The following is a 23352-nucleotide window of genomic DNA, read 5'->3' as shown; positions in this document are numbered from 1 at the left end:
AACTTGAAATGTAACCATGACAACGAGTATAAATAACGGTTTAATCTAGGGCCATATTTATTATTTATGCCTCGTTCTAAATGGCAAAGCATTAATGCTGGAATGCTGCAAATGAATCATTGGCTAAAGGACCTATGGGGGCTCTGAATAAATGTCATTCATTTTTTTTTTTTTTACAGATAACATCAGTAAAATCTCATTCATTAAACAAGCATTCACAGAAAAAAAACAAAAAAAAAACCAACGTAATTACTGTACTGTAAATTCCTCTCTGCAACATCCAAAACAATCAAGAGTGGAGCAACGTGATAAATGTCATTTTAAAAAAAGCGAGGATTTTAGAACAGAGAATGGATTTTAATATTATTTTGAAATTACAATAAAATTGAATTAGCTGCCATTTTTGAAGAGTGTGTCTTTGAAATAAATTCAATAAAAGTATCATTATCTAGTCTACAAAATGATATGAACCCACAGTAAATTTGTAAAATTACATTTCCTACTCAGATTTAACTCAAATGCAACTCAAATGCGCACAGACCAAAAAAAAAAAAAAAAAACACCATTTCCTTTCAGTCGCAGTAAAAGTTCCCATAGCTGTACATGCTTAAACCTTCTATTGTTTTGCGTACCCATAAAAAATGCCCTTAAATTGTTTACCAGTTTATATACGCTAATTGTTATACACTGTGTGTTTATTGGGAATTAATCTCAGTCATTTACTGGAGCATGAGAACATGGACATGAAATAATAATTTGGTGGTAATATTACTGGTATATTTTTTAAATATGTGTTTGTGTGTAGGTTTGTGTGTCACCTCGGTCCGTGTCATACAGGAAGACGAATCGAGTCCATTCATAGTGGTCGATGACGCTGAGTAAGGCGCCGCGGAGGGAGGGGCGGAGCTGAATCAGGAACTGAGTGTCTCCGTCTGCTGGAAAGCTCGGGGAGACGAGTGAGATGTGCAGGGACGCACAGAACGATGAGAGTGTGTGGACGGAGCGCTTGTCGTACACACCGAATATCGCAAACACACCTCGCGAGTACTGAGAGCAGACTGCCAAAAGAGACAGACAGACAGAGAGAGAGAGAGAGAGAGATAACACTGTAAGACATACAGACAATTTCAGAACTATTGGCACCCTTAGGTTGTCGAGTTTTAAAACCTTTTGTGGCAAATTGCTGTGGCGTAAGAGGAATAAAAGACATGCTGGGAAGTGCTGTTATAGGAAAATAATCAATTCATCGTGGTAAAGAAAACTCTGCTTTATATCACGCTGCGTTACATTGCCCTGTCGTTGATTATTTTCCTATAACAGCATTCCTTACTTAAAAACCTCACTCATGCCAGTAAGCTGTTTGGAAGACCTTTTTCCTCGAAACTATAATTAGAATCATGTGTCGTGGATGTTTGGTGAAAAAAAGGGGCTAAAGACAAGAAAAAGCTTCCAAAGCCACAGTAAAATATGGTGATGCGTCATTGCTGCTTTAAGGAAAACTGAGTGCTCCCTACTAGAGAATCATGTACACTATCTTATCCATGACGCTGGAATGTTGAGAAAAATCTGGCACTCAAATAATATTTGGTATCTGGTGAGCTGTGATCACATGATGGCAACAGATGACGGACAGTAAGTGACTACGTACCATATAAAATGCACCTGGGTATAAATATATCTTTCACACTCTGTCTCTCTCGCTTCGTTTCTCTCTCCTCCTGTCAATCTTTCTGTTCTCTCTTAACACAGTTAACACTGTTTCTTCCTACAGGGAGCGGGAGGTGACAAACCTTTTTAACACTGCCTTAAGCAGCATGTGTGTGTGCGTGTGTGTGTGTGTGTTTCTTGCTAAAATTCTCACTCTAAAAATGGTTTTACCCTACATGCCCATGACATCATCCGTCTGAGCTTATACGCACTTTGACCTCTATCAACCCTAAGAAGTCAGGTACAAGTGCGAATTCTCCGTAAAGTGTGCTTATCTCAGTGCAAGGAATGAGAGAGGCAGAGAGAGAGAGAGAGAAAGAGAGAGATAGAGAGAGAGAGAGAATGACATTCTCTTCTATTGCCCATAATGTAAATGGATAACACAAATATTACATCGTAGGAGAGAATTGTGATGGTGATAACTGGAGATTGCTGTGCCACTGACCAGTGGAAAAGTGTTTATAGCCAGCAGCAGCGACTCGTGACCATAGATTTTGGTCGAATCTAAATTATGTCGAGAGGCTTTGACACACCAAAAAAGTTAGGCATTGGAAAATGGAGGCATGTTTTTCCTTCTTTTTCTCAACATTTGCATGGGAAACAAGGTCTTTTTCTAATTTCTGATGCTCAACCACTCCATAATCCAGTCTTTGCAATATACAATACAAATGTTCGACATTATAGATACACTATCGGGACTTACACTTTGCCTTTGTTTGCAGAAAATGCATTCAATTTAATTCCAGTTATTTGCTATAAAAAAGATCTTGGTGGCTGCAGAGTATTATTAAACCTCCACTGCTCCTCCTCCACTGAACATGTTCACAGCGTGATTCCTTCCACAACACACCTCTGTTTTAGCACTTGTTGCAGTCCCCATTTTGACCACTAGGTGCAATAATCACCCTATGGAGCTAAATGGGGCAGTGAGTGTGTTGCCCCATGATCTAGAAAGGTAAGCAAATCAATGGAACATCCACTTACTGTATATCTATTAAATAGTAACACAATGCATGGAGTTGTGAATGAAGACTTTAGGAAGATTAATATTTCTTGAATGGTTGATCTATATGATGGGGCTCTTGCCCCAACTGCCCCTCTGATCAACCTGCCACTGATAGCCAGAGAGATTATCAGGACAATTCTGTAATTGCAATTTGACCAATCAGTGATCGGTACTTTTTCTTGCTCTACCAGTATGTGTCTGTTCGGTACTTTTGGTACTTCCTGGGTTATTGCCACTACCAATACTGGAACTACCAACACCAACTCTTGCGTATCTTTCCTCTTTGCGTTATTATGGATCCCACTGGTGACAGTGATGGAGATATTTATTGATCATGTTATTGATGATAGCTATTCCCACAACGTGATGCAACCAGCACCATGCTTCACTGTAAGCATGGTGTTTTCAGGGAGATGAGCAATGTTGAGTTTCTCTCAAATGTACTGCTTTGTGCCAAGGCAAACACACATATGTGTGCTAAGTCGCCAAATGGAATTTCACATATTTTTTTTTTAAAGAATGGCTTTTTGTCTCGCCACTCTTTCACAAAGTCAAGCTGTGTGGAGTGTCTGGGCTTTGGATGTCCAGCTTCTCCAGTCTGAGGTGTGGATCTCTGCATCTCCTTCAAAGTTACCCTTGGGCTCTTGGTTGTTTCTCTGACTAATGCCCTCCTTAACTGGTCACTCACTTAGTGGCCAGCTTCCTCAAGGCAGAGTTGCAGATGTGCCATATTGTTTCCATTACTTAATAATGCATTTAATGGAGCTCTGTGTGTTGTTCAAACGCTACTTTTCCAGAGCTTGGACATGATAGCTCCTTGGTCTCCATGATGCTGTCTGTTTAGATATGTCCTTTAACAAACCCTTGGGCCTTCCAGGAACAGGTATATTAGTTTGAGATCACCTGACTCTTTAATTGCACACAACTCCATTCAACGAATTTTGTAACTTCTGATGGTAATTGATTGCACTTTAGTGGTTCCACAAGAGTAGGGGTGAATACTTATGCAATCGCAACGTTTACGATCTTTAATTGCGGCAGCAAATCAGCAAGTTATTTAGCACACCAGCATTTTTCACGTTTATAGCAAACTTTTCTCACCAAATAGACTGAAAGGTTAGCTACTTAAAGAACTGCACCAAAATGGTTATTGTTATAATGGAATTTACATAATAGACAAATTTAACGATGGTTTCCTTTTCAATGGCAGGAAACTGAAATGAGGAATAAGGAATGGAACAAACTGTAAAATTTGGAGATACAACTAAGTTGTGTTTCACTTTATCTACTGTTCTAAAGCAGTAGCCTACAAATATCATTAGTCTAATCTAAGCCAAAACTAAACATGCTAAACTGCTACTCTATTTCACATATTTTAATACTTCAGCTGTAACGTTGCTTAAATCTCAAGAAACAGAACCAGGGAGTCTATTTCACTTATCAAGCAGAAGTTGTAGAGCAGCTGCGGTGCAGGTGCTTTTGTTTTCAAGCTTCATGCATCATTTGCTATGAAAAGCATCTCCACTTTGCTTATACTGCATTGCATCACGCTTGTACTTTTTTTTTTTTTTTTGGATGAAAAAACCTCCTACACCTTTTTATGTCTTGCCTTCTTTGACTTATTGTCTCTGCAATAAGGGATTTTCTTCTGTTCTAAACATTTGCATCAGGACTGGAATCTCAACGGAAACGCTGTGGGAGTGAGATGGGAGTGAGGTGGTCTCTGATGCCGGCAGTCAGAAATAAAGACAGTGGGAAAAATAGATAAAACACAGCCGATGGGAATAAAACTTAATAATAGTATTCTTCTTTCTTTCTTTGTTTATTTTTTTCTTTCTTTCTTTGCAGAAAGAATAGAGCGTGGCTCATGCTTTGGAAGGTGGAGTCGGGGAGTAGAGAAATTTCACCTTGCAATTGCTTTCCCATAATCTCTCACAAAACTGTTTCTCTCTTTTTGTCTTTCTCTATTTTTTTTATTTATTTCTAACCTACTGTATGTGTTTTCTTACTGTATACTGTATGTATATTTCTTGTCAAAACTGTATCAAACGCAAACTAATAAATTGTTATAAAAGACAAGAGAGAGAGCGAGAGAGAGCGAGAGAGACAGAATCCATCATTCCCGTGTGAGGTTTTCGTCTTTGTCCTTACTCTGAATTCTCATTTTCCCATCTAGCTAGAGACAGATCTGGTTACACACACACACACACACACACACACACACACACACTTTGCCTCTGTCTGAGTAGGAATTTCCCTCTGGTGGAGGATTAATGTGGTTAAAGGGCAACATCAGTGTCCTTCTGTGTGTGTTTGTAATGTTTAAACTTAGAGAACCAAAGTCAGAGGTTGTGTGTGTGTGTATCTCTATCATAGCAGCTAGTCACACAAACCATGGCAACCTTTCAGTGTTACCATGGCCGCCACAGAGCATGCTCAGTAGCGTCGATTTCGATTAGCAACTAACTACGCTGTACACAGAGTTAATGAAGTACCTGACAACGGGCCTCATTTATCAAGCTGGAAACGGGCGAATTTATTTGTAAATCGTTCGCAGGAGAACGTACACGAGAAATGGGGCAGTCATTAAAATTCCCTGTCAAAATTCAAACTCATTAAAAGTTGAAAAGAAAGAAAGAAAGAAAGAAAGTAGGCACTAGGATCGCATAGATTGAGGGTTCTCTAGGATCGATATTGAACCAGATTCCTAAATCAGCATTCACTAATTCATTATTCGTTTTCAGCAAGCGCTTTATCCTGGTCGAGCTTGCATGTGGTAGTCCACAGAGACATGAACGAGAGCTCAGGATCGAACTGAGCCCTGGAGCTGTGAGACACCAAGACTACCTGCTGCAATCCCGCTTAGGACCAGACCTTCATATCAACTTCTCTATGGATCTGCTACCTTTACACTGTACTCATTCATTCATCTTCAGTAACCGTAAATGGGTCCAGAGTCTATCCTGGGAACGAGGAGGGGACACATCCTGGATGGGATGCCAGTCAATCACAAGGTGTACATACACACACACACACACACACACACACCTAGAGGAAATTTAGCATAGCCAAACCCACCACCAATCCACTGGCCTGTTTTTCGAAGGGATGAAGAAACTAGGGAACCTGGAGAAAACATACCTGGAGGAACAAACCTTTGGGAACATGTGAAACTCCATGCAAACATTACTCTTACTGGAACCCTGGAGCCATGAGGCAGCAATGCTACACACTCTGCTACCATGTTGTTCCTGTCCATTGTAACACTGCTGTTTTTTTTTTAAACCAATTTTTCATCTCATGCTGCGAAACAGAGAAGCGTGACACATGCGGAGGAAGGAGCTATCTGCCCTCTTCCTCATAAATGAGCTCACCAATGCCTGTGATAGTCTAGTGCCACTGTGATTGACAGGGGAGAGAGAGAGAGAGAGAATGCCAGGCCTCCCACAGAGCACAGCCAATTTTGCCCTCTTGGACTCCCGGCTATGGATGGCTGTGACAGCATCAGGATTTAAACTCATGACTCAGGAGCCCTGAAACCCCACCAATTTAACACTACAGTAACACTGTTCTGGACTACCAGTCCTCCAGCTCTCATGTCCCACAATAATGTGCTGATCTTTATCCACAAGCGCTTTTGCCCCATGGATACAACTATCACAATCTTACCAGTTACAATCTCCCTTTCTAGCTGAATGTCTGCGTTTACACACTTCTGTGCATTAGATGTTATCACCCCGATAGAGAAGATTTGGAACAGCATGACCAACCTATTGCACTGGATTCAACAACATTTGTGATGTTTGCCAATATTTATCCAGTACTCATCCCCTGTTATACAAGCGTATAACAGAACCCACAGGTTGGTTGCCTTCCTCCAACAGGAACAAACTCAGCAGGGTTACGGTCACTGGCTTTGAAATCACAGATCTGAAGTTATCTAGTTTCTCAAGTCCGACCTTCTAGAGTTTGCTTCAGAGTTACAGTTTATCAATAAACACAACCAAGAACTACCTGAAGCTTTGGAGCTTTAGATTGAACCAATCCGATAAAAGCTAAAGTGACCTTTAAATGCATAACAAGGTTAAAAAAGGAAAGTGAGAAACGATACAAAAGCAGCATGCAAAAATAGTTAGCACAACAAGCAAAAGGTCAAAACTAATGTCTAGAATAGCTAGAAATAAACAGAGAGCAAAAATCAAGAAAAAAATAGCTAGAGTCAAAACTCTGAGATAAATGCAAGGCGTGAGTAGCGCAAACAACACTTGGCAACAATGTGCTGAAACTACACAAACTACACAAACTTCACAAAATGGCTCCAGGTGGGAGTAATTAAAATGAACGTGATGAGTGTGGTCTTGAGCCAGGGATTCTGGGAGTTGGAGTTCCCAGAGATGTGAGAATTTGTGACATATAGTAATGGTGACCAGCGTAAAGTTCTTAAAAACATAATGAGAAAACGAGGAAGCCTGCTGGCTGTAGATCACAGACTCCGCTGTGAGAACCACGGCCTTAAATCCACGCTTTATTCTACGCCTGTCTGGTCACGGAGGCAAGACTTCATTTATTATAGCACCCTGGAGTGTAGATCTTTTCAAGATTCTTTCCAGATCAACTCAGTATCGTACCTCCTAATATAACACACACACACACACACACACGGCTGGTAAATAACTGATTATATTACAGATGACCTTATAAAACATCTTATCTTTGTGTGTGTGTGTGTGTGTGTGTGTGTGTAGAAGTGTGTGGAAGTGACACTCCTCTTCTCGGTCAGATGAATCACCCGACTATTTCTGTTCAGGGAAAGTGCTCATTTATGTGTCGCCTAGGAAACCTTGTACACACACTTGCTGACACACACACACCAGTATTCAGCCAGATGAGGTGCTTGGACCATCCGGTAAATGTGCATCTTGAGTTTGATCAGCATAATGTGTGTGTGTGTGTGTGTCTGTGTGTGTGTGTGTGTGTGTGTGTGTGGAGATGAACAGATGTATATGACGGGCAAATAGCAAAATGTTAAAACAAATATGATTTCTGTCCCTTTCTCTCTGTCTCTCTTTTAGGCACCTGAGTCTAATTCAATTTTCAAATCTTTTCTATATGTGTGTGTGTGTGTGTGTGTGTGTGTGTGCATGTGACAAATGAGCCTCACAATGAAATTGATCCTCATATTTAATTATACACCAATAGCATTTTGATTCACACACGCACAGTGAATAGAGTGTTTCAGTTCCACTGAGTGTGAGTTTGAGCGAAGATGCTGATTGGTCAGTTCCTAAGTGCGTTATGACATCATCAGCTGCCGGCTGGAATTTTAATTGACCAACAACATTTCATCAGTGTGTTTCAAAGGGAAAATTCGACTCCCCAGCGCACGTCTCGCAGAAACTCTCTACAAAACAAAGAAAATAAATAAATACAGAAAAAAATAATGGTATCCAGAGCGAACGGTTAAATTTAACATTTTCTACGATACTGTATACAGTTCTAAAATTACAGACTTTCCAGAACTGACGTATGTTTCTTTTTTTTTAATCTCAATGACAAGTACATTTCTAGCATTTAACTGCAATTTTTAAAAAAGAAATTGCTCAAATCCCGCTGAAAGATGCCACGCCTACCTCTCTATTTTAATCTGATCTACTTATGACAACATTAATATCAAAATTTAAAGAGTTATAAGTTTATAATGTCTCATCACCTGAAGTAGAAAAAAAAGACTCGCTGCGTTTAAACACAATCCTCATCGTTGTCTCACTGATCTAACATCAGTGGAGAAATAATTGCTGATTCATTCAGTTCTGTTGACTACTTTTCTTTTTTTTATTAATTCTTTTATAAGATCATTTAAACTTTGTCATCTATAAAGAGTGTGTAAGTGCGCTTCTCTGTTTTGATGATGCCGCTATCCAAGTACAAACCGAACTGATTAGTCTTATGTCCGTTTCGCTATGACGAGTAACTAGCTAAAAAAAAATTCTGAGGAAGTCACTCTTAGCTAGCAAGGTTTTAGACATTTCGTCAAACTGACTGTTTTTCCTTCTGCGTTGGTTAAACTGCCTCCTTACACAACCTGATCTTTGCAGGTAGACGCCATGGCAAGGTTACAAACATGCTAAATTTTAATGCTAGGAACACGAGAACCTGCGTATTGATCCATCATCTGTTTAGGGTTCGATATAAGACATTACTGCGATACAAACATCCAGGTACTAGACACTCAAGTCCATAGTGTACAGTGTAACAACATGGTTTTTCAGCACCTCAGGAGATACGATTTAATGTCTTCGTAGATCGTAGGACGCAGTGCCGTATACATATTTACTTCTTAATTAAAGAAATTATGTACATTGGTATTCAGACCCCATGTGTAACTGCTGGTTTATGTAAGCGTTAGTATCTCGTTAGTATCTTGTGTCTACCTGAAGTTCACTCAATTACCTGTTGGCTGCAGAATATAAGAAAAAATAATGAAAAATAAAATCAAGAAGGACGTGCTGCATCAAGTGCTATTTTATAATCTGCTGAATAATGAGGAGGGAAACCATATTGTTAAATGAAACCTCATTTGAAGTGATTAATGTGATCAATACAACTACGGCTAATCATACAGCAACAAGAGATGCTTAAATGCTGATTTAAGCCATTACAGTGACACACACACACTTACACACACTTACACACACACATCACACATGCAGTGGTGACAGGGTTCGCACGTGTCAGTGTAGTCAGACACCTCACAGTGTGAACTGATTAATCACCTGCCAAAACGCCAGAGCTTTATTTAAAACCAGCACACAAACACAACATGAACACATGACTCTGTGTGTGTGTGTGTGTGTGTGTGTGTGTGTGTGTGTAGTAAATTACTACAGATTGGACATATCTATATAAGATTCTCCTTATCTGCCTTTCTAAGCTATCTATCTGTCTACTGGTCCATCTGTCTGTTTTTCCCCTCTACCTGTCTGTCTATCCGTCACTGTCTGTCACCCTTTTTCACATCATCACGGTTTCTGATGTTCGTGAAAAGCCCGCGGTCGATGCCATACTGCCTTTCTACTTCTGTTTTTACCGATTTTCTATTTCCGAGCCCATGAGTAGGACTCGACTCTGGATACAGCGAGGAAATTTCCTTCTTTATAGGAGAAGTGTTGACATGAATGCTTAATCAGTCACAGTGAAATCTTTCCCCCCTCCCCATGGCATTAGAGTCACTAACGCTTCCCTAGCCACTATTTCCACGTCATGCAGAGGGTCTGTCATTATCTCCCAAGACTTCAAGGAAATAACACGATGTGTCATCTCATAAATGGTTTCGGTGGAAAAGGAATAAAGAGCAGTAACAGAACTCAATATTTAACACACGCCTGGCAAGTGTAAGTTATCACTTTATTTTTTTTTATTAATATGAAAAAGGTCAAGTGTGTGCATTACGGAGGTTTGGAACTCCTACATAAAGAACACAACAATGTATTATTATAATAAAAGGTCATTTTGCGTAACGTCGGCCTGGTTGCACAAAGACATGCGTGCTTACTGTGTGTTACTCTCCTAATAGGAAATATTAGATACTTTGACTTGCTCCTGGAAATGTGGATATAATATACCTTTTAAAAACAATTTTATTCATTTTTAGTGTAAAGATTTTATGATAAAATGCATGCCTGGTTCCAGGTAAACTACACATGCTAAAGATGCGCTTAATGGTACCACTGCACTACAAAGACATATAAAACCAGCTTCAGCTGGGAATCATGGGAAAACGTGGACGCCAGGTAAAAGGTGGATATCTGTTTATCAGTATAGCAGTCTCTTTTCTTTTATTGCTCTCTGTGTTTCTCCGTCTGTCTCATTATCTGTCTGTCCTTATTGTTTGTTTCTTTCTTCTCTGTTGAGTCGGTCTGCCTGTCTCTCTGTCTATTCTCTATCTCTATCCAACTAGTGTCAACTAGAGGAGAGAAGAGGACAAACAACAGATTTTAGGTGTGTGTGTGTGTGTGTGTGTGTGTGTAACAGACAGCAGCTTGCCATTTTTTAAGCAGACTGAAGGTCACTCTGGGCCAATTCAATCTCTCTCTCTCTCTAGTCCTCTCTCCATCTCTCTCTCTGTCTCCCTGTCCATCCATGTCTCTGTCTCTGTGTCTCTCTCTCCATCTCTGTTATCTCACTCTCTCTCTCTCTCTCGCTCATTTTCAGATCGATTCTGTTCGCACAGATTAAAAGCGCAAATGGAGGGAAAAATATCTTCACCTTCTCCTCCTCATCTGCAGCCTGAGGAAACACAGAGAAACGATTAACACACACACACACACACACACACACACACACAAGCTGAGAGGGTAATGTGAGATTGACTCTCACTTCCTCCCCCTCTCTACAGTTCAGCATGAAGCTCTCTCTCTCTCTCTCTCTCTCTCTCTCACACACACACACAGTCTTGTGTGGTATTTAAACCCTGACTCTAACCTTAACGTTATGATTCTTTTAGATTTTCAAATTAATTATTTATTATGAATTATTTATTATTAAAAAATGCAAATATCCTCATTACCACTTCTCCTTACCGTCATGGTAACATTTAGCCCAAAATAAACTAAATACATGCACCACCTTAACACTGACACACACACACACACACACACACACACTAGAGTTGCACTGGAGGTACCCGTACTGGAAAAGTATCACTGTACTAGGTTAATGTAAATGGTACGATACTGCATCAGACTTCTGCTGAAGTCTGTGTACATCTGTTCTGTTCCTGTAAAGCAGTAAATTCATATTATTGTGCATCGTTATGAGATGAATGTTGCACACAAGAGCCTCACTGCATTACAACACAGTAATGACCTCGTTAAATTTCACAACTTTATGTTTCCATAGTAGATGTATAAGGATCTGTACCTTGGCCACGCCCACCTGTACACACGTCTACCATGTACAGTAAGGAATAAATCACAATGCGGCTGTTAGGGAAGGATTAAAACACGATGGGTCACGCTGTTATGGAAAATAAGAAACGATGGAGTTATATGATGCGCTATTACAGCCCCAAAGATTATTTTTTACTATAACAGCACATCCTGGAATGTATTATTCCTCTGATACCGCAGCAACTTGCCAACGCTGCCGATTATTGTTTATTAAAGACCCACACATTATTCATTTATAGTTCAATTTAAGGCTGTGGAACATCCATAAAACAAGTGAGTCCCTGTTCTCAGCTGAGTTATAGCAGCTATAAACAGTCGTTCCCTCAACAGCCTCTCTTTTTCCATCTCTTGATGTTAATAAGATAAAAAAAAAAAAAAACGCAACGTGTCATGTTACAGAGAAAACGCAAATCGCAAACTTTTCCATCCTGAAGAAATTTTCCTGCTTTTCCTCTGACTGTTACAAAACGCTGACACTGGAGACTCCTTCCAAAAATGCTAAATACACATCCTCTCACAGAGAAATTCACTACATCAATAATGACAGGTTTTGTTAATCTAATGGAATTTATTTCAAAACTTTAAGCTCGTTTTTATGAGCAGCGTCTTCTATCTCCTTCCACTGCGTTCTCAGAGTCTGCTCATGAATGACCTCATCCAGTAAACCCAGACTGTACCATTTGTCTGATGAACCATTTTGTCATCAATGCGGACGGTCAAGAGCTCCTTCATTTCTGAACTACAGCAATTATCAGACATTTCTCCTTTTCTTTGTCTTTCACACTAGTTCCTGCTGCTGCGGTTGCTTCACACTGCTGATGTTTCAAATGTCAGTGTGTCACTGAGGTTGTTTGGTTCGAACCGACAGACAATCCAAAGAACGTGGTCATAAACAGGCGCAGGTCAGGTTCAGGATCATTGAACAACATCCAATAGCATCAATGTTAAGAAACAAAACATCAAATCAAACAACGAATCAAAACCGTGAGAGCAAACGTGATAACGAGGCTCAGTAACATCACAAGCGTTCACCAGGAGCGAGGCTTCACAAAGACACGAGTGGTTTTTTGTGTACGTCCTTATATACTGTGGGGTTGAAACAGGTTGTGCATAATCAGGAGTCATGTGACCTGGTTGTAGTCTGTGAAGGTGATGGGAAATGAAGTTCGAGGCAGGCAGTACAGTAAAGACATGACAGTAATGTTTCCGGTGAAGCTTGGCGAGATCAGATTAACGAGTGCATTAATATAAACCTGCAAATCGACACCTTCTGACCAATCAGAATCAAGAATTCAAATGCTCAGTGGTGCATTTGTAAAAAGTGATTTTCTGGCGTTAAAAAGGTCAGCAGAGGAGGTGAATACTAATCATCACAGTACAATTACTTTACTATATACAATAACGTTTTTTAAATTAAAAAATAATGCTGTAATTCTACATGTCCATTAGAGCTTTAGTGGGTTTCCATAGTAAAGTCCGTCAACCTTATGACTGGTGAGGCTGGAGGGTTTTCTGTAAACAAATAAACGACAAAAAACCAAAAATTTGTCACAGATTAGCCGACACACTGTACACTGCATTGGAAGAAATTCTAGCTAAGTAAATGTAAGTGCTGAGAAGTTACAAATTATTCATCCTTTGTCCCAGCATATTACACACACAATACCTCCATTAACCTAATTAGAAAGCAATCACAGATTTACGTCCTCCGTGGCATTAACCCCTACCTGAGCCGGATTCGTTTCACCTGGGGAGGTACTATAATTTAAGTGTTTTTGGATTAGATATATCATTTTGGCAATATCTGGTCCCGAAAAGTAATAATTCTAGACCAAATGGCCATCTGTATTTGGCGAACACAGAGCTCAGTCAGCAACAGCAGTCCTGTTCATATCGACCTCATGGTAATGTAAGAACTAAATCTGCACTGTGGTCGAATCTAAAGCCAGATCCCTAGCGAGGCAGAATTTTTGGGGTATTTTGATCTAGATATAAAGCCTGTCTCTTTCTGAGCTCGGAGCCACATTTGATCCCAGCGCTGCATGTGTCCTTCTCAGCACAATCAATCTCATAATTCTCTACACAGCAACATGAAAGTTTCGACAAATATGACAAGCTGAACTATCGCTCCAGCAGAGGAATACATTTTTAGAGTTGAATTAAAGCAAGCACAATGAGGATTTAATACAGAAAATTTGTGTTTTGAACTCTAAATACACTCAAAAAAATGGAATTTCTTTTGAGACCAATACTAATTACAGAAGTGAGTCAACACCAAAAGATTTTTTCTGCATAGAGGAAAAAAATTTTGCTTATTTTGGGGATTTTTTTAATGGATAAAATGATAAATTAACTACACTCAAAGTGAGCTGTAAGCGTAGCAGCTGAGTGCTTGGTCAGCTTATCCTTCAAACCAGCAAACAAATGAAAAGTATTAATATCACTCTGATTCAGACTCAGCGAATGGACTAATAAGTGTGAAAGTGCTGTTAGATGTACTGTATATTCCTAAAAGGCAGTTAATCTAGAATGAAACACATCTGGTAAAAAGGCACAGTCATGGTTTTACTATTAATCAGAGTCAGGCCTGTTTCTTAATGCTAATGTACATCTGGGTTATTACGTGTCAATCTGCATTATCTGTAGTAATAATATTTTATGAATCTGCCAGCCTAATCGCCTTAAAATGACATTAAATGGTGCTTTCTTGTTTAATACGGTTCATGAAAAACGTCTCCGTATATTTGTGCATGAATGACACCGAAGTCCCTACATTGCTTACGATAATGTCAGCCCTGTGAGCTAATACAGACTCTTCTACATGTACTTCGCTGTACATTCCATTTTTACCTTATTTAACGTTAAATAACACTCTTTAACGCTCTCTAAATAACCCCAGCATGGGTTTGTTGTTTTCAGCTCAACCTCAGCTATAAATCTGACTGACCTTTTTATCCATTCAATAATAAACAGCGATAACATTATGTTTAGAAAAGTACAGTATGTGTGTATGTGTCAGAGCCATCACGCCTCACACAATCCCAAATAAACTGACCAACAAAACAAACAAATAAATAAATAAATGAATAAATAAGTAAAAAATTACAATTAAAAACACACCTTTATATTCACCTTATGAACCACCACCTCTTCTTTGGCACTCTGATTTTAAACCACTCCCATAAACCATGTCACATCATTATAAACCACGCCCCTCCTCAAGCTTTTTAAATTACTCATCACCTCTGCAAACCACACTTAATACATTTATAAGCCACGTAAAGCTACACCTTCATAAACCACTCCCACAACTATCGTCTTCACAAATCATTCCCCCTTAACCTTCTACACCTTTTATAAAAAACATTTATCACTGCTATAAACCACGCCCCTTACCTTCTACACCTTTTATAAAAAACATTTATCACTGCTATAAACCACGCCCCTTACCTTCTACACCTTTTATAAAAAACATTTATCACTGTTATAAACCATGCCCCTTATCTTCTACACCTTTTATAAAAAACATTTATCACTGTTATAAACCACACCCCTTACCTTCTACACCTTTTATAAAAAACATTTATCACTGCTATAAACCACGCCCCTTACCTTCTACACCTTTTATAAAAAAACATTTATCACTGTTATAAACCACGCCCCTTACCTTCTACACCTTTTATAAAAAAACATTTATCACTGCTATAAACCACGCCCCTTACCTTCTACATCTTTTATAAAAAACATTTATCACTGCTATAAACCACGCCCCTTACCTTCTACACCTTTTATAAAAAACATTTATCACTGTTATAAACCACGCCCCTTACCTTCAACACCTTTTATAAAAAACAGTTATCACTGTTATAAACCACGCCCCTTACCTTCTACATCTTTTATAAAAAACATTTATCACTGCTATAAACCACGCCCCTTACCTTCTACACCTTTTATAAAAAAACATTTATCACTGCTATAAACCACGCCCCTTACCTTCTACATCTTTTATAAAAAACATTTATCACTGTTATAAACCACGCCCCTTACCTTCTACACCTTTTATAAAAAACATTTATCACTGTTATAAACCACGCCCCTTACCTTCAACACCTTTTATAAAAAACAGTTATCACTGCTATAAACCACGCCCCTTACCTTCTACATCTTTTATAAAAAACATTTATCACTGCTATAAACCACGCCCCTTACCTTCTACACCTTTTATAAAAAAACATTTATCACTGCTATAAACCACGCCCCTTACCTTCTACATCTTTTATAAAAAACATTTATCACTGCTATAAACCACGCCCCTTACCTTCTACACCTTTTATAAAAAAACATTTATCACTGCTATAAACCACGCCCCTTATCTTCTACACCTTTTATAAAAAACATTTATCACTGCTATAAACCACGCCCCTTACCTTCTACACCTTTTATAAAAAACATTTATCACTGCTATAAACCACACCCCTTACCTTCTGCACCTTTTATAAAAAACATTTATCACTGCTATAAACCACGCCTCTTATCTTCTACACCTTTTATAAAAAACATTTATCACTGCTATAAACCACGCCCCTTACCTTCTACAGTTTTTATAAAAAACATTTATCACTGCTATAAACCACGCCCCTTACCTTCAACACCTTTTATAAAAAACATTTATCACTGTTATAAACCACGCCCCTTACCTTCTACACCTTTTATAAAAAACATTTATCACTGCTATAAACCACGCCCCTTACCTTCTACACCTTTTATAAAAAACATTTATCACTGTTATAAACCACGCCCCTTATCTTCTACAGCTTTTATAAAAAAACATTTATCACTGCTATAAATCACGCCCCTTACCTTCTACACCTTTTATAAAAAAACATTTATCACTGCTATAAACCACGCCCCTTACCTTCTACACCTTTTATAAAAAACATTTATCACTGCTATAAACCACGCCCCTTACCTTCTACACCTTTTATAAAAAACATTTATCACTGTTATAAACCACGCCCCTTACCTTCTACACCTTTTATAAAAAACATTTATCACTGCTATAAATCACGCCCCTTACCTTCTACACCTTTTATAAAAAACATTTATCACTGCTATAAACCACGCCCCTTACCTTCTACACCTTTTATAAAAAAACATTTATCACTGCTATAAACCACGCCCCTTACCTTCTACACCTTTTATAAAAAACATTTATCACTGCTATAAACCACGCCCCTTACCTTCAACACCTTTTATAAAAAACATTTATCACTGTTATAAACCACGCCCCTTACCTTCTACACCTTTTATAAAAAACATTTATCACTGCTATAAACCACGCCCCTTACCTTCTACACCTTTTATAAAAAACATTTATCACTGTTATAAACCACGCCCCTTATCTTCTACAGCTTTTATAAAAAAACATTTATCACTGCTATAAATCACGCCCCTTACCTTCTACACCTTTTATAAAAAAACATTTATCACTGCTATAAACCACGCCCCTTACCTTCTACACCTTTTATAAAAAACATTTATCACTGCTATAAACCACGCCCCTTACCTTCAACACCTTTTATAAAAAACATTTATCACTGTTATAAACCACGCCCCTTACCTTCTACATCTTTTATAAAAAACAGTTATCACTGCTATAAACCACGCCCCTTACCTTCAACACCTTTTATAAAAAAACATTTATCACTGCTATAAACCACGCCCCTTACCTTCTACATCTTTTATAAAAAACATTTATCACTGCTATAAACCACACCCCTTACCTTCTACAGCTTTTATAAAAAACATTTATCACTGCTATAAACCACGCCCCTTACCTTCTACACCTTTTATAAAAAACATTTATCACTGTTATAAACCACGCCCCTTATCTTCTACACCTTTTATAGAAAACATTTATCACTGCTATAAACCACGCCCCTTATCTTCTACAGCTTTTAAAACATTTATCACTGCTATAAACCACGCCCCTTATCTTCTACACCTTTTATAAAAAACATTTATCACTGCTATAAACCACGCCCCTTACCTTCTACACCTTTTATAAAAAACATTTATCACTGCTATAAACCACACCTTGTACACCTTTTTTAAACACTTATCATTGCTATAAGCCACTCCCCTTCTGCTTTTAACACTCTTCCAATCACCTTAATAAACGCCGCCCACTATCATTATAAAGCATGCTCTCTTGCCACCTTATTAGTCATCACCTTTTATAAGCCACGCCTACATCTTTACAAACCACACCCGTGATCTTTATAAGCCACGCCTACATCTTTACAAACCACACCTGTGATCTTTATAAGCCACGCCCACATCTTTACAAACCACACCTGTGATCTTTATAAGCCACGCCCACATCTTTACAAACCACACCTGTGATCTTTATAAGCCACGCCCACATCTTTACAAACCACACCTGTGATCTTTATAAGCCATGCCCACATCATTATGAATCACAGCCATAATTGTATAAGCCACGCCCACATCTTTATTAAAGATAATCATGATCTTCACAAGCTCGGTGATGTACATGTTTTTTTAAAGCCAGGCCTCATCTTTATGCCCCGCCCCCACCTTGCCCCCAGCTAGAAGGTCATGCAAGATGATTGACAGCTGTCACTCACAAGCGTTGGTGACAGCGAAGCTGTTTGCGCTCTCGATGTTGTCCACATGCGGGACGAGGTTAAATGGAGCCTCGGTGGCATTCGGGCTCGTGTTGTGGAGGAACACAGCCAACCGGAATGCAGTGTATTCCTGATCCGTGTTCCTGATGAACAAACCGCCTGTATACACACACACACACACACACACACAGACACACACACAACATCAGTATAATATATTCACTGTACACACTCCACTCAGATCTATATATCTGCCACACTATAGTATTGTGTGTGTGTGTGTGTGTGTGTGTCTGCTCTTCTCTACTTAGCTTGTTAATTTTTATCACTCTTGCTCTCTCGTTCCATCTCAATGAGTCGGCTGAACAGAGAGAGCCGTGTGTGTGTGTGTGTGTGTGTGTGTGTGCTAAAATCAATGGAATGTAAAGCCGCAGATCTTGCGAGATGCCAAAGTTTGATCAGGATCCAGCAGTGGCATGACTGAGAGAAAGAGGGAGAAAGAAAGAGAGAGAGAGAGAGGCAGAATTGGAGTCAGAGAGGAAGAGATGAAGGAGAGGGGGAGAAAGAGAGGGTCAGATCAGAGAAGGAGAGAAAGAGGGTGTGAGAGTAACAGATGAAAGAAGGAGAGAAAGAGAGAGAGAGACAGAGGAACAGATAAAAGGAAAGAAAGGAGAGAAATAGAGGGACAGAGAGAAGGAGAGAAAGAAGGAAAGAGACAGAGGGACAAATGACAGAAGGATAGAAAGAGAGATCGAAAGATAGAGGGACAGATAGAGGAACAGATTAGAGAAAGAAAGAAAGAGTGAGAGAGAGAAATAGTGGGACAAATAAGAGGAGGAGAGAAAGAGAGATAAATGAGAGAAAGAGAGATAAATGAGAGAAAGAAGGAGAAAAAAGATGGACAGATGATAGATGAGAGAAGGACAGTAAATGTGAGAGAGAGATAGAGAGACAAATGAGAAGAAAAAAAGAAGGAGAGAGATAGTGGAACAGATAAGAGAAGGAGAGAAAGAGAGGGACAGATGAGAGAAGGAGAGAAAGAAGTAAAGAGACAGAGGGACAGATGAGAGAAGGAAGGAAAGATGGACATATGAGAAGAGAGATAGTGGAACAGATAAGAGAAGGAGAGAAAGAGAGAGGGGCAGAGGGACAGATAGAGGGACAGATAGAGGGACAGATAGAGGGACAGATGAAGATGAGAGGAAAGAAAGAGATGAAGTAGGAGAGAGAGTCAGATGGGAGAAGGAGAGACGGGGGGAGATAACAGAAGAAGGGAAAGAGGAAGAGAGATGGAGGGACAGATGAGAGAAGGAGAGAAAGACCTAAGGAGATAGAGGGACAGATGAGAGGAAAGGAAGATGGAGATATAGAGGATGGATGGAAGAGAGACAGATGAAAAAAGAAGAGAAGGGGGGGGGGGTGAGACAGAGGGACGGATGAAAGAAAAGAAATGAAGAGAGAGAGAGAGAGAGAGAAAGAGAGAGAGAGAAACACTGCAGTGAAACTGAATGAATGAAGGAAGGAAACAAAGCAGAGTTTCTGTGCGCGCGAGTGCAAATTAGCCGTAAGCGCTCATATGCGGAATAAAATTAAAACGCGCGCGCCTGCGCTCTGTGTGTGTGTGTGTGTGTGTGTGTGTGTGTGTGTGTTTGACTCACCGATCTGCACGCTGCTGGGAAAAGCCCCGTGCGCGAGCGCCCACAGCCCGAAGAGCAGCGCCGGTTCGACCATCCGCATCATGCAGAGATTCACATAGAAAATATATCAAATAAACCCGTCACATGGAGAAGCGGAGAGAGAGAGAGAGAGAGAGAGAGAGAGAGAGAGAGAATCATATGATATAATAAAAGAAAAGAAAGAAAAGAAAACAATAGATGGATTGAGTATTAATTATAATAACGTAAGAACAAAGAAATAAAGAAAGAGTTTGGAGCATTAAGCATGGCTGGGGAAACGCGCGCGCCCGCACTGTCCACATCCGCGGAGACACGAGCACTGAACAGAGAGAGAGAGAGAGAGGGATGGTTAAGGAGTGTGTACTCTGGAGGTTGCACGGGAGGATTAGACATGCGCTCTCTTGCGCGCGCTCTTGCTCACTCATCTTCCTCTTTAAGCTCTCCATCATCACTCTCTCCATCATCTCTCTCTCTCTGTCTCTCTTTCTTTGTTTTGATTTGCAAATAGCTCTTCCTTCTTTCCTGGAGAAGCATTAGCCTCACTCTAATTCACTCTCATTGTCTTGATTTGTGCTTAGTATCATTTGGAAGTTACCTTGTAAGCACTTTTATAAAGCTTAATAACGCTTCACAAAGCTCTAATAATGCAAATAAATGAGTCCTGATTAATAATCATGTAACAGTGTAAGTGTCACTGTTCATGCTGATGCTTTGTGGTGCATTGCGCAATGTTTATAACTAATAAACACAATTATAAAGCAACATTAAAAACTTTTAAAATGTCATCATTGAGTCAATTTGAATGATAGGCTGCTTATAACCATTTATGAATATGGGCTCCACTTGTTTTTTTTTTTAATAAGCCACGCCCTTTATCCACTGTTAAACCTCTGATTATTATGGATCACCCTTCAGTTCTAGAAAGCACACCCACATCTCGAAAAAATGTTGCTACTTGACAGATCTCTTAAACTGATCTCTCATTGATTTGTTTGCCTTTCTCATCTTTCTCTCTCCCTTTCTGTGCTAGAGAGTAATTATTGCACCTAGTGGTCAAAAATAGGAAGTGCAACAAGTGCTAATAGAGGCCCATTGGGGCAGGAGTCACGCTGCCCCATTCTCACTCTGTGAACCGTTTCAGTGGAGGAGGAGCAACAGTCTTGTTTTATAGCAAATAATCTTAATTAAATCTTAATTAAATCTACATTCACAGAAATAAAAACAAAGTGTAAGTACAGACAGTGTGTCTATGACATACAGAACCATTTCTATTGAAAGATATATTGCAAAAACTGATAAAGAGAAGGGGACCCTGGTTAATGATATTAACCCTTCTGTGTTTGCGTCACATAAAAGTAACACACCTGCCATATCGTACACAGCTGAACAAACGTTCTGGAGCAGAAACTACACATCACACTGCAGTTCTGGAGCAGAAACTACACATCACACTGCAGTTCTATAGCAGAAACTACACATCACACTGCAGTTCTATAGCAGAAACTACACATCACACTGCAGTTCTATAGCAGAAACTACACATCACACTGCAGTTCTGGAGCAGAAACTACACATCACACTGCAGTTCTGGAGCAGAAACTACACATCACACTGCAGTTCTGGAGCAGAAACTACACATCACACTGCAGTTCTATAGCAGAAACTTCACATCACACTGCAGTTCTGGAGCAGAAACTACACATCACACTGCAGTTCTGGAGCAGAAACTACACATCACACTGCAGTTCTATAGCAGAAACTACACATCACACTGCAGTTCTATAGCAGAAACTACACATCACACTCAGGTTCTGGAGCAGAAACTTCACATCACACTGCAGTTCTATAGCAGAAACTACACATCACACTGCAGTTCTATAGCAGAAACTACACATCACACTCAGGTTCTGGAGCAGAAACTACACATCACACTGCAGTTCTATAGCAGAAACTTCACATCACACTCAGGTTCTGGAGCAGAAACTACACATCACACTGCAGTTCTATAGCAGAAACTACACATCACACTGCAGTTCTATAGCAGAAACTACACATCACACTCAGGTTCTGGAGCAGAAACTACACATCACACTGCAGTTCTGGAGCAGAAACTTCACATCACACTGCAGTTCTATAGCAGAAACTACACATCACACTGCAGTTCTATAGCAGAAACTACACATCACACTGCAGTTCTGGAGCAGAAACTACACATCACACTGCAGTTCTGGAGCAGAAACTACACATCACACTCAGGTTCTGGAGCAGAAACTTCACATCACACTGCAGTTCTATAGCAGAAACTACACATCACACTGCAGTTCTATAGCAGAAACTACACATCACACTGCAGTTCTGGAGCAGAAACTACACATCACACTGCAGTTCTATAGCAGAAACTACACATCACACTGCAGTTCTATAGCAGAAATACACATCACACTGCAGTTCTGGAGCAGAAACTACACATCACACTGCAGTTCTATAGCAGAAACTACACATCACACTGCAGTTCTGGAGCAGAAACTACACATCACACTGCAGTTCTGGAGCAGAAACTACACATCACACTCAGGTTCTGGAGCAGAAACTACATATCACACTGCAGTTCTGGAGCAGAAACTACACATCACACTGCAGTCCTGGAGCAGAAACTACACATCACACTGCAGTTCTGGAGCAGAAACTTCACATCACACTGCAGTTCTGGAGCAGAAACTACACATCACACTGCAGTTCTGGAGCAGAAACTACACATCACACTGCAGTTCTATAGCAGAACATCACTCCACACACATTTAGGTATTAATGAGTATTTAAGTGAGATATTTAAATGATACAGTGAGACACTGCAGTGACTCATTGACTCTTTGTCTTATTACAGTAATTCAGAAATTGCAGTGACTTGGTGACTCAGTGATGTATTATTGCAGAAAGGTATTGCAGACTCAGTGAGGCATTATAGTGACTCAGTGACTCACTGAGGTATTACTGTGAGAAAGTACAGTGTTACAGTAACTCAGTGAGTGATTCCTGTAATTCAGTTAATATTATAGTAACTCCATGAGAGACTGCAGTGACTCAATGAGTCATTGAGTTATTGCAGCAACTTAGTGAGGCACTGGAGTGACTCATTGATGTATTACAGTAATGTAGCGAGATGGTAGAGACTCATTGAGGTGTTATAGTAACTCAGTGAGATTTTGCATCAGTGATTCATTGATTTATTGCAGTGACTCTGTGATTCATTGATTCATTGCAGTGACTCACTGAGGTGTTATAGTAACTCAGTGAGAGATTGCAGTGACACAGTGATTCATTGATTCATTGCAGTGACTCACTGAGGTGTTATAGTAACTCAGTGA

General features: G+C 39.6%; 1 protein-coding gene across 6 annotated transcripts in view; it reads right to left on the bottom strand.

Moving 5' to 3' along the window:
* The window catches only part of gria4a (glutamate receptor, ionotropic, AMPA 4a), a 64253-nt gene extending 43957 nt beyond the window's left edge, over positions 1-20296 (bottom strand). For all 6 annotated transcript variants that reach the window (XR_003404515.3, XM_026943454.3, XM_026943455.3 and 3 more), the window contains exons 1-3: positions 19970-20296; positions 18312-18470; positions 819-1058 (exon numbers count right to left, since the gene is read on the bottom strand). Coding sequence is in view for 5 of the 6 variants with exons in the window: in XM_026943454.3 (XP_026799255.3) it covers positions 819-1058; positions 18312-18470; positions 19970-20051 (481 nt within the window). In the remaining variant the exon portion in view is untranslated. The remainder of the gene's footprint in view (positions 1-818; positions 1059-18311; positions 18471-19969) is intronic.
* Positions 20297-23352: the final 3056 nt, after the last annotated feature.

The sequence above is a fragment of the Pangasianodon hypophthalmus genome, chromosome 14 (assembly GCF_027358585.1).
Source record: "Pangasianodon hypophthalmus isolate fPanHyp1 chromosome 14, fPanHyp1.pri, whole genome shotgun sequence".
Taxonomy (NCBI): Eukaryota; Metazoa; Chordata; class Actinopteri; order Siluriformes; family Pangasiidae; genus Pangasianodon; species Pangasianodon hypophthalmus.
This window is presented reverse-complemented; position numbering and strand designations above follow the sequence as displayed.